Raw genomic sequence first — 17,246 nt, forward strand, 5'->3', positions numbered from 1 at the left:
CGTGACATCTGAAACAATGTAAAATCCAGTGGCGTGGGGCCATTGGATCGAATGGTGCCAGGCACCGTACCAATCTTTTTTTAAAATCATTAACAGCATAATTTAATTAAAAATAAAACTGAGAAAAACTGAGACTCCACTGTCTTTCGTCAACTCGCCAACAACATACCGCCTTTTTAGTCTCCACTCTATTCAAGATTCCGAATCACGCACTGCGCCGACTCGTGTGTTGGTGACATCACTGCGCGAAGTAGTGACTAAATCAAACACCGTGGTGCAAAGCAATCCAAGCTCCAGTTAATGCTCTATCCATTAGTATCGCTACAGCTGATTGAGCGAGTAACTGGGTCGAATCATACTATCTTCAAATAGCGGAAAACCCCTCGACTTGTGCCAGGATCTGAGAGCTCCACCGTTGGACGGGGGGATGCGCCAAATTAGGGTAACTTCGGCCATCCAAAATATTACATTAACTGTCAAAAACACTGATCATTGTCAAGTTTATTTGTAAGCAGCAAAGAAAGACAACATAAAACTTAAAAATATGACATATCAACCCCCCCCCCCCCAACTCTTTTTCACGATTATTGAATAAAGTAATTCTTTGCAACGAAGCATTGTGGACGAATTTACCAACATTTTTCTTGCTTGTAGTGCCGAGTTGATGGTTACGTGTGTATGAATGTTTATTTGTGTGTGTGTGTGTGTGTTTGTTTGTGCGTGTGTATTTGTGTGAGTCAGAGAAAGAAAGCGAAGATTGTCAACAGTAATACTTTGGTGTGTTTTTAGATTTTTTAAGTACTTAAGTGGAGTAATTTTTTCTTTATGATGCTTTAAGATCTGAATCTACCTTTTATTTGTGCAATCATTAATCGTAGTCCACTGATTTCCATTATTTGAGATATACTTTGAAGTTTTGTTTTGTTAAACAATGAATTGCAATGAATCAAGTTGACTCTTTACTTCACCGACCGTTTGGGAGATTGACACTAGATGACAAATTAGAAATAAAAAGACTAGTTCCTCACCAACCAACTGATTTTGAATTAACACAGGTGTGGAAATCTCGAAAACGCTCTTTTTCAGTGACATGGTATGACAGGCATGAATGGCTCACAGTTAGTTTAGAAAAAAAAACGTTTCTTTTGTTTTTATTGTCTACTTTTTACAGATACAACAAACACTGACAAATCATGGACATCTATAGGCTATAGTGACCTTAACCACTTCCATCGTAATTCTTAACCTCCTGAACGTTGTTTTAGCACCCTTAAAAGAGTGAAAAATTTCTTGCGAAATTCAATGAAACACAGAGCGGTTAAATTCGTTAATGATTCTGTCAATTCACAAAGCGGAAATAGATGCCATTCCAAATTTCAATAAACACATTATAAAAAGATTTGCAGAGATGAAACATCGCCGTGCAGATTTTCTTTACAATTACTAAAAGCAAGTAATTTCTGTCATAGGTTTTTTTTTCTCTTTTGATTTACATTTATCATATATTGATTGCATTATCGACCAAAACCAATCCTTTAAATGGTGGACAAAGAATAATTACAAAGACCTTTTCATACGGGACTTGGATCTCAGTGTTGTGGCTTGTTGTTTTCATGAATTATTTGTTTTTGTGAGTTTTGTCCACTCGTAGAAACCATCGACCCTCCCCCCACCCTTCAAAAAAAAAAAAAAAAGGGTTTTTTTACATGTGCTCTCTCCTCTTAACCGTGTTCACTGTTTTAGGTTTTTTTTCTTCTTCTAATCCACCATACGCCGTCAATACGCCACGCCGCTGGTAAAATCATAATTTATCAGAGACTAATGTATGCTTTATTATCGTTGTTGCATTCATGGTTATTTTTGTCATTAATATTTCATTGTACTATGAACTTTGTACATTTATGATTCATTCGCTCTTGACCAGTTTTCAATTACCAGTATTCTATGATTGTATTTTTCGATTGATACATTTTTCCTGACATTCAAAGTTGTGTAAAACTGTCTGTAAATGATACAATACTAGCTATATGTGATTCTGTAATTATAAACTATTGTATAAGGCATTTAAAAGATAATTTCTATTAAGCCTTTAATAAGATAAGATATGATAAGATAAGCTCATGATCGTGCTCGGTTGTCAGACCTGCGAAAATGTATATATCGGGGAACATGGAAGAGGGCAGTTCACGACACGCCTCCTTTGGACTACTGACCACAAGAAGACATAATATGTCAAAGGGAGTCAACTGTGGAATTTTGTGGTAGAGAGAAAAAAAGGGAATTATACTTCCGCAAGTGATGGCGCATGCGTAGTTACTGGAGTGACCCTATCTTCCTTCTGCATCAGGGATTTATTTTGCCTATTTTGTCCATTATTTTCGAGGAAAGAAACATAAATTTATGTAAAAGTTGTTAGCTTCCATGAGTTCTCACTGCCTTCTCAGATTACATCGTAGACGTGGAGTGGGAAAGATTAACGCTATGTAGATATAAAACTTACAGTTTAGACTTCAGAGTGTTCGTTGTTTTGATTTTGTAGGTGTCTGTGGGCTGAGACCAACCACAATGGCGGCTGCGGGTCCCTCACCAACTGGAGAATTGGAGATGGATTCCACAGGCCGACAAGCCATAGAGGACTATTATACAGAAGGTATGCCTTGTACAACATATATATTCTTTAACTAGTGGATTTCAGCTTGCTGTCATTGCATTGTTTTATGTATGCCCTTCCTCCTCTACCGGTTTCTGGGGGGTGTGTGTACTGTAAGAGTAAGACTTAAGAATATAAGAAGTGTACATTCCAGTTCCAGACCTGTTGTTTGATGTTTGTTTATAACCCTGAGTCTAAGCCTAAATTAACATTAATATTAAAGTTGTGATCGAAATCGTGTGACGTGTTGTGTCGTGTGGCTAAAACTAACATTAATATACAATGATGATAATCTCCCGGGATTTTAAGGATGGCTGTCATTATCCCCAGACACCTGTCTGGGGATAACCAAATTTCGTTATTCCCAGACAGATATTTGAAACTCCGCTCTTTTAAACAATTATCCACAGTCCAGAATATGGAATGTTTCCAAATGCAACATAGAAATAAGGAAAGTTAATAAATAAAATATCTATAAAAACATAAAATTAACCAACATTAAATCAGTTGTTACTACATATACACAATATGTGTCGACTTCGACGTGGGTGTCATGGATGAATGGTTTAGTCGTCTGCCCTGGAAGTTTTACCAGAAGCGACAATGCGGGTTCAAATCCTGGTTCCGCCACTTTTTTTTTCGAAGTGGTTATTCAGAGTCGACTCTGGATAACTGTAGGCAGTTAGTCAGAGTCGACTCTGGATAACTGTAGATGGTTATTCAGAGTCGACCCTGGATAACCATGTGTACAGATATTTAGAGCCGAGTAGCCTATCGAATTATCGAGTTGAGTTCTTGCGAGATGAGTTTCTTTCAATTTGATGCCAGTTTACTTCGGTTATTTTGTGACTTTGGCAATTTTAGTGCCAAATTCTTAAAACTTGGCGATTTTTCAATTTCAGTCGCTTATAAATAAGAATCTTTAATCAATTGCAAAACATATTCCATCAACAAAGCAAATTTAAATTAGCTTATAAACAACCATTTCTTAAACCGATCAGCCTAACTTATTATCTCTCTATTACCAAATGATATCTCTAACCATAATATGAAGATAGAAGGGTGGCTGAGAGAGAGAGAGAGAGAGAGAGAGGAGAGAGAGAGAGAGAGAGAGAGAGAGAGAGAGAGAGAGAGAGAGAGAATTAATGAATTGATTTTTATTTTTTTTAAAATTGTTTTATAATTAGACACAAGTTGTAATGAATTCTATTAACAAATTCAGAACAATCAAACAAAAACAAAACAAAACTTAAAAAGGAAGAAAAAAAAAAAGACATGCTTATAAACCTTATAAAATCGTCAAATGAATGTATTATCATGTTACAGCTAAAAAGTACACAAATATTTACACCCATTTGCTGCATCCCCTTCCCTTTCGATCATCTTCTCATTCATGGCCACCATGTGTCTTGTGTCTCTCTCTCTCTCTCTCTCTCTCTTTCTTTCTTTCTTTCTTTCTTTGTCCCCCCCCCCCTCCCTCTTTCTCCCTCCCCCCCTCTCTCTCTCTCTCTGATTCCCCCTCTCTACCGGTCCGCCTCAAACCAAACCCCCCCGCCCCCCTTTTTAAAATTTTTTTAAATTTTTTTATTTTTTTTTTTTTAATTTTTTTTTAAATTTTTATTTTAATTTTTTTTCTTTTATTAATTTCTCTCTCTCTCCTCTCTCTCTCTCTCTCTCTCTCTCTCTCTCTCTCTCCCTCTCTCTCTCCTTACCTCTCCCTTTTCTGACCATCTACCTATCCATCTATCTATTTATTGGTGTATTCCACTTTACTATCGCATCGTTCCTTCGCGAAGATTCGACCTTCGCTCATCCAACAACCCCCCCCCCCCCCCCCCCTCCGCCGTGCCCCTTTCACCTCGCCCCCTCCAAACCCCCCCCCCCCCCCTACTGTTCCACTACAGCGTTCTACTACTACTACTACTACTACTACTACTACTACTACTACTACTACTACTACTACTACTACTACAACTACTACAACTACTACTACTACAACAACTACTACTACTACTACTACTACTACTACTACTACTACTGCTACCAATATGTCTTTTATCTTCCATTATAGTCTGGAAAGTTCTGTTCCCTGACGCTGACCTTTGCTTATCAATTAGATCACCCCCCTGGGGCACCCTATCCTCTACCCACGCCACGCTAACATTTCATTCATACTGCAACCACCATTGAGTACAGACGATACAAGTTATTTTTCATTATATTTTATTTGTTTTCCACGTTTATTTGTGTATTGTTGTGCTGACGAAGGGTTTGTACCCTATTGTTGTGCTGACGAAGGGTTTGTACCCGAAACGTCCATTGTCTGTTTTGTTCCCATACGAAGCCTTTCCATTTTCACTCTTTTGTTAGCATGTGTCTTGTGCTACTTTTGACATTTGGCGCCAGCGTGTCTAGACTAACGTCATAAATAAAGGAGTGTCACCAAAATTCATGCAACTGAGCAGAGGTGTCAAAAAATGATAGAAGGCATATTATTGTTTTTTTCCCCCTTGAACTACCACTGAGCAGAAAATGTTTGACATGACAAAAAAAAACAACGGAACATTTATGAACAAATACTAAAATCCCAGAAATCCGTGGAAGATTATCATCACTGGTCCCCACTATATTTTTAAAAATATTTCTTTTTTTTTTTTTTGTTTTTTTTTTTTTTGCAAAATCTCGACAATTTGCAAAAAAATGCAAATTTTGCAGCGCAATGCAAATCACCGATGCAAAAAACTGCCATGACAGAAGAGACAAGAAAATACGAAAAAGTAAAACGATTTTTTCCCCGTATGGTTAAACAGAGGTGGGAGAGAAGAAAAAAAACAAACAGAAAAACCGTGTGGTTGGTAACTGGAAGTTCATCACTCATAACTGTCTACAGTTATTCAGAGTCGACTCCACAAAAACAGAAAAACCGTGTGGTTGGTAACTGGAAGTTCATCACTCATAACTGTCTACAGTTATTCAGAGTCGACTCCCCGACTCTGAAGACAGTTATTCAGAGTCGACTCCCCGACTCTGAAGACAGTTATTCAGAGTCGACTCTGAATAACTGGGGAGAAAGTTATTCAGAGTCGACTCTGAATAACCGCAGCCTTTTTTTTTTTCATTCCGTCTTCTTTTTACAGAACGGTGCAAAGGGATAAATGTCCCATCCATCCTCCCCCCACCTCTTTTTTTTTTCTCAGTCTCTCTCTCTCTCTCTCTCTCTCTCTCTCTCTCTCTCTCTCTCTCTCCTCTCTCTCCTCCTCTCTTAGTTCCTTTCTAGTTTCTTGCAAATTGTCATATTCGTCCCCACTCCGATCTCAAAAAGTGTCTAAAAAGGATAAATAATTAAAAAGCAAACAAACAGAAATAATGAGAGAGCGACCAAATGGTCAGATAGAGGAGAAAAAAAACAAACAATGATTTTAAAAAAAATAAAAACAATATTAAGAAATTCTTGCTCAGAAACGGAACAAAAGGTCAAACAAAAAGGAGAAAAGAAAAGACTCGCACAAAAAAAAAGAGGTTGGGGGGGGGGAGGAGGATGGATGGGACATTTATCCCTTGCAATAATGTTCTGTAAAAAGAAGACGGAATTTTAAAAAATAATTAAGAAATAAAAAAAAAAAAGTGGCAGAACCAGGATTCGAACCCACAACGTCAATTCTGGTAAAACTTTCAGGGCAGACGACTAAACCATTCGGCCATGACACCCACTTCGAGGTCGACGCATATTGTGTATATGTAGTAACAACTGATTTAATGTTGGTTAATTTTATGTTTTTATAGATATTTTATTAATTTTCCTTATTTCTTTCTATGTGCATTCGGAAACATTCCATAGTCTCGACTGTGGATAATTGTTTAAAAGAGCCGAGTTTCAAATATCTGTCTGGGGGTAACGAAATTTGGTTATCCCCGGACAGATGGTTTTTAAACATTTGGGTGTATTCTTCTTAGTGGGGACCTGTGCTTGTGTCTGGATGAGACTTTTAGGTGATCTGAAACTAAATACATTGATTGTAGTGTGCTCTTGGAATCTACATGTTTCCTTTTTGAACCAATTCCCCTTTTCTTACCTTTTCTTGTGTGCTTTTAATTCTAAATCTATGACTTTTTTTTTTACTATCCCATTTTATTCCTTTTTTATTGGCACTGAAATTACTTAAGTGTGTTGGCAAGTGCCGTGAAACCTTAAAACCATACAAAACAAATAAATAAAATATAATTCCCTTTATTCATCTTATAGTTATAGGGGAAATTTGTCTCTAGGGTCCATTCCAAGGGAAGACGGGAATAACCCAGGCATCAGCTGTAGTGCAACGCTTCAAATTGAGCTAGTGCGAGGTGACTCACTCAAGGTCACACAGTGTAGCGTCGAGTGATCGAACTTGGTGCCTTTCGGGTACGAAGCAAAGACCGTACCACCGAGCCACGCTGCCCTAACTCAACTTTTTTTATTGTGTCCACAATGGGATGTGTTGTTATTTGTCATTCCCGGGTACACATTTCATAATTTTATTTGAAGCCCTACACCAAACTAAAACTTAAAGACTCAAATCTTTTTTCATCATGAGGCAGTGACAGGGGACTCTCCTGGATATTATATCCCAAACTTTGCCAGGAATTTTAGGGTGCTTACATTTCCCGTATGCATGCCTTACCATTCTATGTGCCAGTCCTCGTGCCATGGAGGAGAGGCACTCGAGTTTGAAGACGGTACGACTGGTAATGCAATTCGTGGCGTGCGTCAACTTTTTGTATTGAAGCAAGTCCTTCTGTGACGTGCAATTTTAATGTTTTTCTATAGATTTAAATTTTGCATTTATGACAATTCTTTAAAAGTTAAAACACTTTGGTATGGCTTGTTATTCTGGTTTTATATTTGTAGGTTATTGGGTTTGATTTACAGAAATGAGCGCGGATTTGTTTTCTGATTTAGACTTTTTTTGTCTCTCCCTGTTCTATCCAGATTTGTTTATAAAATGCATATTTGCATTTCATTTAGTTTTCTGCTGTCTGTAATGTTTTCATAATTTATGAGTTGTGTTATGATTTTTAATTTTGATTTTCTCAGATTAAAAAAAAAAATTCTCTTTTTTAAATTGTAGAAAGTTAACGTTAGCATTTAATGACCCTCCTTTCGTGGCCTTACTTTGATTATTTGATGGTGGTTCAATTATATTTTCTTGAAATCCCCTTTTTCTGTAGTAAAAATATGATAGAATTGTAAATTATTTCATTATCAGGCTTGCCAACTAGTATGATTTCTCATATTTTAATACGCCGCTCTGAGGTCCAAAATATGATAATACGGAAATGTTGACTAAAATATGCCAACTGCAAGAAGTCAGAAATTGTAACAAAAAAAGGGGCGGGGGAGGGGGGGGGGTGATAAAAGTGGAATAGTTGAGGGTCATTAAACATTGTCTCCATCTAGATCAGACAATTGATTGTCAAGGGAATTTCATGATTTTCCTACCCTCTACTAGCTCCATACATCCATTGAATGTTAAATTTGAAATTTTGAATGGTTGCACATTTCAAATATGATTTAAAAATTTTTTTTTATGGAAAAAATATGAGAACATTAGCATAAAATATTGGAAAAATGTGATGAATCTTTTCAAATGGTTGAGGTTGGTTGGCAAGTCTGCATTTGTGTGGCTACATGGTCTTGTGGTATGAATGAAACTCGCTTTCGGATTGGAAGGTCCTGGGTTCAAGTCTCGCTCGGCGCAAAGTTGAGTCCTTGGAAAAGGCTCTTTACTCACATTCTCTCGCTGTACTCATGTGTAAAATGAGTACTCAGCTGTTAAAAGCTGTTTATCTGTTTGGGGGGAAAATTGCAATATTGCCAAAATTGTAATGTGTCATGTGTCGTTCTACATGTCATGTGTTGCTGTTGGTCAGGGACCCTCTGTGAAGCAGTTTGAGCACGTTTGGTGGATATTGCACTATATTAACGTTCACATATCATGCTGAGTGAAATGAAAGCCCGAAAATTATTTTACCTCCAGATCTGAAAGGTATATTGACAGTGTGCACTTGGCTAAGAAGCTCACAACATTGCCATCCGGAAGTATAACGGACCAACATATAAAACGATGTGTAATCTTAAATGTTTATATAGTCTGGTTAATACAATTTAATGAGAATTACTCATAAACGCGGATGGCAATGAGTAATAACAAAGACCTGAGTGACGTCAACTTTGTACTATCTATAAACGATAATACTGAATAATATGAAGAATTAGCATAACGCAAGGAAAAATGTGAAAATACTAACGAAAAGGTGAAAATGGAAAGGTTTCGAATGGTATAGACAAAGGACATTTCGGGTACAAACCTTTTGTCAGCACAACAATTAAACAAAGCATTAAAAACAAAAAACAAAAAATGCAATACCCGTAATGTCCATTGTCTGTACTTTTCCCATTCCCAAGCCTTTTCCATTTTCACCTTTTCTTTTAGAGTTTTCACAATTCCAGGCTTCAGAACGGCGGATAAAATCCATGTTAATGGATCTTATGGCATTGTTATTATAGGACAACAGAATCTACCTCAATTTGACCCCTTATATTATAATGTAAGTTGGGTGTAATTACATGCAAACATTTCTGCTTTTTGGCAGAATCTTTCTGCTGATTACAAGTGACAAATTTGCTACATTGGGTATTTGTACATGCTCATATTTTTCGGTATTTTGTCTCAAGAATTCCTATTTTCAATGGTTCATGTTCCACATATGACATGGTTATGGGCAGTTACCATTTCAAGTCATTAAGGGTTTCGGTTGATCGGTTGTTGTATAAATACTAATAACTAATATATAGTTATATAGTATCATTTTAATAATAATCTCTATTTAGGACATTGATGATTGTCGTGTTAATCTTTTTTTTTTTGTGTGTGTTTTTTTTTTTTATCCATTCAGATACTGATGGTGAGAGCAGAACTGATGTAAGTTTTTTTTTCTTCTTTTATTTTCTTTGGTGCATGTGAAATACTTTTCTAGTTTTTGACTTTGATATTGCTCAAAATTTTTTTAAAATGTCAAATTTGGATCAAATTTTTTTTTTAATACCCCCCCCCCCCAAAAAAAAAATAACAAACAAACCCAAAACAACCCCATGGCATTCAATGGACACGGTGTACAGTTCATAGTTTTTTTTTTCTTTCATCTGAGATACCTGAAACACATGTTTAATGTGTAATTTAAAAAAAAAACAATAACTATGTCATTTACCCGGGTAGCATTGTAAGCAATTAATGGATTCCCTAGCCATTCCTTGAAAGTGATGATATGACGGAGAGTCTGACACAAACCCTGTCACTGTCAGAGGTATATATGGAATGTCTTTGAATGTTATCAAGCAGTTACTTCCCTTTGCCATTTAACATCAGAGAGTGAGAATCAACCTCTTGACACAAGACCTGACATCTATACAAATTACCTGATACTCAAATTGACCAAACTCAGTTTTTAAAAATTCAAATTCGAATTTTGAAAAATTTTCTTCTTCTTCTTCTTCTTCTCCTTCTCCTCCTCCTCCTCCTCCTCCTCCTCCTCCTCCTCCTCCTCCTCCTCCTTCTTCTTCTTCTTCTTCTTCTTCTTCTTCTTCTTCTTCTTCTTCTTCTTCTTCTTCTTCTTCTTCTTCTTCTTCTACAACTTTTTACTATCCCATTTTCCTCCTTTTTTCTGGTGCTTATATTATGTCCTGTGTTCCAAGCGCCGTAAAACCCTTAAAAACAAACAAAAAACATTTTCATTTGTGGCCTGTATTGGGTCTGCAAGATTCTACTGCTACATCATTATAGCGGCCAATAACTGTCCTGATCAAATCGGGAATGTCCAAAATGGCAATTATTGGGAGAAGAAGAAAATAAAAATTAAAAATAAATAATTGGAATGTTTTATGGAAATGATCCTTGCATGTCCCAGGGCCATGGTTGTTTTTTTGTTGTTGTTTTTTTTGTTTCCTGGGTGGCAATTTAAAACATGGAACAGAAAAAGCTCTAGGTCTAAGTCTAGATTATATTAATTATAGTCTAAACATACTGCTCTTTTGGATCATGTTATAACTTTTTGGAAAGTTGGCTGCATAGTACAAATACAAAGTACCGATCTTAACCCTACCCACTCCCTTTTTTTTCTTCTCTTCTCTTCTCTTTTTTTTTTTGTTTTTTTGTTTGTTTGTTTGGTTTTTGTTGTTGTAAACATCCTTCTTGTACTGTTATATTTCATTGATCTGATGTATGCGATGTAAAGATATAAAAATATAATATTAATATAATATAAATATTTATATAATTAATCATATTTTTCTATTTTGTACCCAGGGGGGTACACTCAGCTCAATGAGAGATAAGGAGAAAAAGATCGGTCATCGCAGAGTGGACAAATCTGGGATAGTTTCATACAAAAAGGTACGACTTGTCCCTATTCTTATAGATGGATATAATTTTTTTTTTTCATTATTCTATAGTTTTACAATATATATAAAAAATTGCTTTTTAACTTATGAGAACAGATTTATAAAAACAGGATTGAAATCTGTTGGTAGAGCACCCGCTTCACACTCAAAGAGCCTGAGTTTTTTTTGTTTTTTTTTTTATGACTCCCCTCTCCCCTGATTGGGTAGCTGGGTCAGTTAGATCTGGCCGAAAGTACTTAGTGTTCTATCCAAAGGCTAGCAGGCTATTGCTATTGTCTGTTTCACGCTTCGGAAACCGGGATAAACTCCAGCTCCATGAGCTTAATGGCTCTGAAGGTCCTATTTTCTATGTGCAGCTATGTTTGTTCTTATGGTATGACACTCGCCTTCGGATTGGAAGGTCCTGGGTTTGAGTCCGAACTGAGCGGTACATAATTAGGTCCTTGGAAAATGCTCTGATACTTACATTCTCTCACCGTACTCGGGTGTAAATTGAGTAGCTGGTCGATAACAGCGTTGTCTCTGTTTGGGGGGAAAAAATGTAATAACGCCTAAAAAGGCATCATAACGCGTTCTATGTGTTAAGAGTTTCTGTTTGTTAGGAACCCTTTGAGCACATATAGTGGACATTATGCTATATAAAGGCTCGTTTGTTTGTTTAAAAAAATTTTATATATTTTTTTTATGTCTCCTTCTTAGAAACCGACATCTGAGTTGATGGCCGCTATACAGTTGGGTATAGGACAGAGTGTTGGAGGATTATCCTCCAAGCCAGAGAGAGATGTCCTTATGCAGGATTTTGGTGTTGTTGAGGTTGTCTTTTTTCCTGGGTAAGTTTTTTGTTTTTGTTTTTTTCATTTCAATTATTTGATTTACTTTACTCTTATATTGCTCTTTCTAAAGACAAAGTTTGGTGATGTGATGATCATAATCATTGTTATCTGGAAGCTCAATAACTCAAATGGCCCTGTCTGATTATGACTTTTGTTTCTCTCTCTCTCTCTGACTCTGATTATAACTTTTATTTCTCTCTCATTTCAGTGAGGGCAGCAATTTGACCCCGGCTCATCATTACAGTGATTTCCGATTCAAGACGTACGCCCCCGTCGCATTCCGTTACTTCAGGGATTTGTTTGGTATACAACCTGAAGATTTTATGGTAAATCCATATTTGGGCAAATTATTTAATATTCATTATTAATATATATATATATATAATAATAAATCAGAAGGATATTTGTTCTGAACTTCCAATGGATTAGAAAAGGCGGATATGTGGTCAACCATGTCACATAAGCGTAATGTTGGGATGAATTTTGAAACTAAAGACTGACTGTAAAGTTAAAATCACTAGAATAAAAGAATTTTTGCCTTTTTTTTTTATTTCACGAGATGACTGTCATTCTATAGGTGATATTGTAAGCCTTAAGAATTGTTTTGTGGAGAGAACTATTTTCAAATCTTTTCTTTTTTTTCTTTTTCCTTGTGAACAGTTGTCTTTATGTAACGAACCTTTAAAAGAGCTGTCCAATCCTGGTGCCAGTGGCAGCATCTTCTACCTGACCCATGACGACGAATTCATCATTAAGACAGTCCAGCACAAAGAAGCAGAGTTCTTACAGAAATTGCTGCCAGGATATTTTTTGGTATGGAATCGCTTCTGTGTATGGAATTGTGTTAGTACTAAGCCGCTTGAAGCTGTGGGTTGTAAAACTAATATTATTATAATTATTGTTATTATTATTATTATTATTATTATTATTATTTGATATCACGTCAATATCCACAAATAGTACTCAGAGGTGCTTTACAATAGTTTTTTTAGTATCACACATGTTCATTCATTCAACTACAAAATCATTACAACAGTCACACACATCTTGTTCGAAATTCACATATAATCAGGATAAGCAGAATGAAACAGATCGTTATTTAGATGCCGTTTGAAGACTGGTAGACTTTCACATTGTCGGGTTTTAGGGGGTAAAGAATTCCATAATATGTCAAAATGAATACAACAGCTGTAACAAAGAAAGAAGGGTTTGTCAAGTGTTTTGTTCTTTTTTATCTTTTTTTATTGTCTTTTTTGGGGGATGGAGGGGTGTTGTTTAGGCTGTTATAATCATTCTTTAAATACAAGAAACAATTTAGCACGCACTCATGAAAGATAAAAAGATGTGTACGAAACAGTGCCAGATAAAACAGAAAAGTACAAGAGAAATAGAATCTTCCTGCCTCGACGGCGATACAAACCTCAAACCCCCTGAATACTGGTCAGATGTGGTACCATTACACCACAGTGGTTACCTAAGAGATGGGACAACTTAGTACTTATAATATTCTTCACATTCCTCACATGGGTATGCTTTTTCACTGCGAGCTATCAGTCTGTAGTACGAATGGTAAAATCTGTGAATATGCGTGTGTTTTTGTGTGATTAAAACTATTACCATCACTATTGTTTTATCATATCAGAAACTGCGATAGATTCTTCTTGTATCTTTTATGGGGCAATGTGGCTCAGCGGAATGGTCTTTTTCTTTGTATCCGAAAGATACCAAGTTCAAATATCTCACCCTAGCACAGTTTGCGTCACTGCGTTGTGGCTAACACCTGGGTTATTCCAGTCTTCCCTTGGAAGACAAATTTCCCCTATTATTATTATTTTTTTTTTTTCTTGTTTCCACCTTTTACTATTATATTTTACAATGCTGATGGTTTTCCTCGGATCCATGGAAATCCGTGATTTTGCATTTTGGAGTCAGCAGGAGGAATTTCCTCCTTTTTAAAAATTACAATATCCCCAATCAAATGTACTGGCAGTGAGAGAGCTGATGTATGGTGAAATATACAAGTGCAGGGAGGCACTTACTGTGTCTTCTCTCCCTCTTTAGCTGTTTTCCAATGTGCCTTCTGTCTTTGTCTCGGATTGAGATTACTTGGCCCTGGCCGGAGTCCTTAGCTGGGAGGGAAACATTCAAATGTATAGTTGATGTTTTGGGAGATTATATTTATTTCCTTGTAAATCATCTCTCTGTTATGTATTATTAAATTTGTTGTTTTGAATTTACAATGTAAGCATTTGAGTGTGTTCCTCTTAGTGGGATCCTGTGCTTGTGTCTGGATGAGACTTTTAGGTGATCTCAAAATAAGTACATTGATGGGATGCTCTTGGAATTTACATCTGATCCCTATTTGTACCATTCCCCTTAGTCTTACTTTTTCTAGGGTGCTTTCATTGTAATTCTAGAACTTTTTTACTATCCCATTTTCTTCCTTTTTACTGGCACTGATATGACCTTAATATGTTGCAAGTGGCGTAAAACCCTTAAAAAACAAACATAAAAACATAACATAGTTGTCTGCCAAGGGCTCATGTGGTAACTGGCTATCTGAATTTTTTTTTGCACATTATTTATGCGGTTAAAGCTATGGGATCTGTGCTCAACGTTAGTTAGGCCTTTATTTCATTTCCTGTTGAGTTTGATAGAAGTGGGCGTGACTTAGCGGGAGTTAACGAGACTTGAACTTGACTCGTCATTGTTCTGTTTCACTTTTGTTTTTCTCATACTGAGACAGCTAGATTAAATATTTTTGATAGTTTATTTTATAGACTCTTACAACACTCGAAGTGGCCGAGTGGTTAAGGCATTGCACTGTGACCTGGAAGGTCCTGGGTTCAAACCCTGCTTCAGGCATTTTCGTTTTTGATTATTAACCCCCCCCCCCCCCCCCCCCCCCAATTTGCTCACTTTGGACAACATGGGTGATTCCTGTTGACATCAGACATCTTCGTCGAATGCCTAGGCGATGGTATCTTATGATGTCGTGGCGGAGGGCATGTTTTTTTTATTTACTTTTTAAAAAAAAAACACTCTTACAAACATTCTAAATGAAAACAACCAGAAGAATGCTTCTTTTGTCAATATTCCGGAAATTCAAATTACATGAACACATTTCAAATATTCATGAAAGGTACATTTTTAAAGATATTCTATTTTTGTTTGTTGTATTTATCATAAGCCAAACTGTTTGTTGTCCAAATATCATTTCTATGAAGTAATAAGTAAGTTGTCAGTGATATTTTGAAAATCTCCCCAAAGAGCCCAGTGGTCAGCTTATGTGAACATGAACAAATACCAGTAGTCAGTGAATTGAAGGCTCAAAATTTTCCTCCTTTTTTTCACATTTTTACATTATCAGGACTGATTTTACCTCTAGCATTAATGTAATATTTGCTTGATGTTTTTTTGTTTTGTTTTTTTCTCGTGGACAGAACATTAGTCAGAACAAAAGAACCCTTCTACCCAAGTTCTATGGCCTTTACTGCTATCAGGTGAGTCATATCTTCGAGTCACTTTTCATATGTGAGTCTTAAAAATTTTTTTTTTTTTTAATTGAGCTTTTTTATAGCGCCATATCCTCTAAATGTGCTCAAAGCTCTTTACAAGGGGTCTCTGGCCAACATCAACATTTTACATGTTAGGACGGGACATGACGTCTGTTAGGCGATGTTACATCATTTTTTTCGGACAGAGACTATGCTCAGGTACTCATTTTACCGCTGAGTACGGTGAGAGAATGAAGAGCCTTTTCTAAGGGCTCAGTTATGCGTCGAGCGAGACTCGAACCCAGGACTTTCCGATCCAAAAGCGAGTGTCATACAAGACCACATAGCCGCACTGCCTCCTCCATTCAGTGTTTTGTCCGGAGCTAACCGGGTTCCAAAAATCGAATTTAGAATGAAAACGATAGAATTTGGTGAAGCCAAAGTTACTTAGTAAGGTTGAATTTTTAATTCATAAAAGTGAGTGGAGCAGGCACTTATGTTGATAACAAGAAATGAAGTGGGTAGGACAGTGCCAGAAGACAACAGAGAATAAAAACTTCGGGTTGGCGATGGGGGCTCGAACCCGCGGCCTTACTGGTACAGCAACTCTGCCTGGCCGGGGAGATCGTGACTCTACATTATGAGCTATACGGTTGAGTTGTACCAGTAAGGTTGCGGGTTTGAGTCCCCATCGCTGCAGCGAAGTTTTTATTCTCTGTTGTCTTCTGGCACCGTCCTACTCACTTCATTTCTTGTTAGTCGGGTTGATACTATTTGCTGTCCCTCAATGTTGGAATTCCCTGCCTGCATCCCATAGGTCATTCTCGTCCCTTTAATTTAAAAAATAAAAACACAACTAAAATCCCACTTTTTTTTTCAAAAGTAACTAATTAATGAATTGTATTATCCCAACAGTGCGGAGGCAAGAACATTCGATTTACTGTGATGAACAACCTTCTCCCATCAACTGTACAGCTCCATGAGAAGTATGACATGAAAGGAAGCACATACAAACGCAAGGCATCCAAGAGTGAAAGGCAAGTGATTTCATTTGTAGATTGGGCCATTTCTTTTTTTTTTTTTAAGAGCTTTTATATAGCGCAATATCCACTATACGTGCTCAAAGAGCTTTACAAAGGATCCCTGGCCAACAGCAACATTTAACATGTAGGATGGGACATGACGCCTGTTAGGCGATATTACAATTTTTTTGGACAGAGACAACGTTTTTAACGGCCAGGTACTCATTTTACACCTGAGTACGGTGAGAGAATGTGAGTAAAGAGCCTTCTCCAAGGACTCAACTATGCGCAGATCGAGGCTGGAACCCAGGTCCTTGCTTTGTTTTCATCCTCTTTATTGTAATTCTTCAGGTTATTGTAAGAGCAGGTAAATTCCGTGATGCTGAAGTGACCTAAAAACTAAAAATTGTCTAAAGCGCCATATACTGGTTAAAAGTAAGCAAAAATCAGTACTGTGCCTAAAAATCCAAGAGATTCGCCTGGGTGGGGATCCTGACCTCCCATAGTGGGCAGGGAGGTACATGCTGTGTCTTCTATACCCCCAATCCGTTTTCCAATTGTTTCCTGTCGTTGTCTTGGAATCAGATTACTTGGTTTTGTCCTGGCCCTGGCTGGAGTTCCTTGGCTGGAAGGGAAACAGCCGAATGTATATAGTTTTGGAAGATGACATTTTTTTCCTTGTAAATCATCTCTCTGTTATGCAGTGTATTATGTTTAGTTTACATTTTATATTATATGATTTGTAAACATTTGAGTGTATTCCTCTTAGTTGGGACCTGTGCTTGTGTCTGGATGAGACTTTTAGGTGAT

At 36.9% G+C, this 17,246-nt stretch overlaps 1 protein-coding gene across 2 annotated transcripts in view; it reads left to right on the forward strand.

Annotated features, from left to right (window-relative positions):
* The first annotated feature begins 2,293 nt into the window (after positions 1–2,293).
* Positions 2,294–17,246, forward strand: part of LOC144960448 (phosphatidylinositol 4-phosphate 5-kinase type-1 gamma-like) — a 56,332-nt gene continuing 41,379 nt past the window's right edge. The window contains exons 1-8 of one of the 2 annotated variants that reach the window (XM_078893536.1): positions 2,294–2,650; positions 9,584–9,609; positions 10,990–11,076; positions 11,784–11,914; positions 12,126–12,243; positions 12,578–12,730; positions 15,361–15,420; positions 16,330–16,451. In XM_078893536.1, the coding sequence (XP_078749662.1) occupies positions 2,566–2,650; positions 9,584–9,609; positions 10,990–11,076; positions 11,784–11,914; positions 12,126–12,243; positions 12,578–12,730; positions 15,361–15,420; positions 16,330–16,451 (782 nt within the window). In that variant the 5' untranslated portion in view covers positions 2,294–2,565. The remainder of the gene's footprint in view (positions 2,651–9,583; positions 9,610–10,989; positions 11,077–11,783; positions 11,915–12,125; positions 12,244–12,577; positions 12,731–15,360; positions 15,421–16,329; positions 16,452–17,246) is intronic. The other variant, XM_078893534.1, reaches the window with a different exon arrangement.

Source organism: Berghia stephanieae, chromosome 15 (assembly GCF_034508935.2).
Source record: "Berghia stephanieae isolate SIO BIC M18660-M18661 chromosome 15, UCSD_Bste_1.3, whole genome shotgun sequence".
Lineage (NCBI taxonomy): Eukaryota > Metazoa > Mollusca > Gastropoda > Nudibranchia > Aeolidiidae > Berghia > Berghia stephanieae.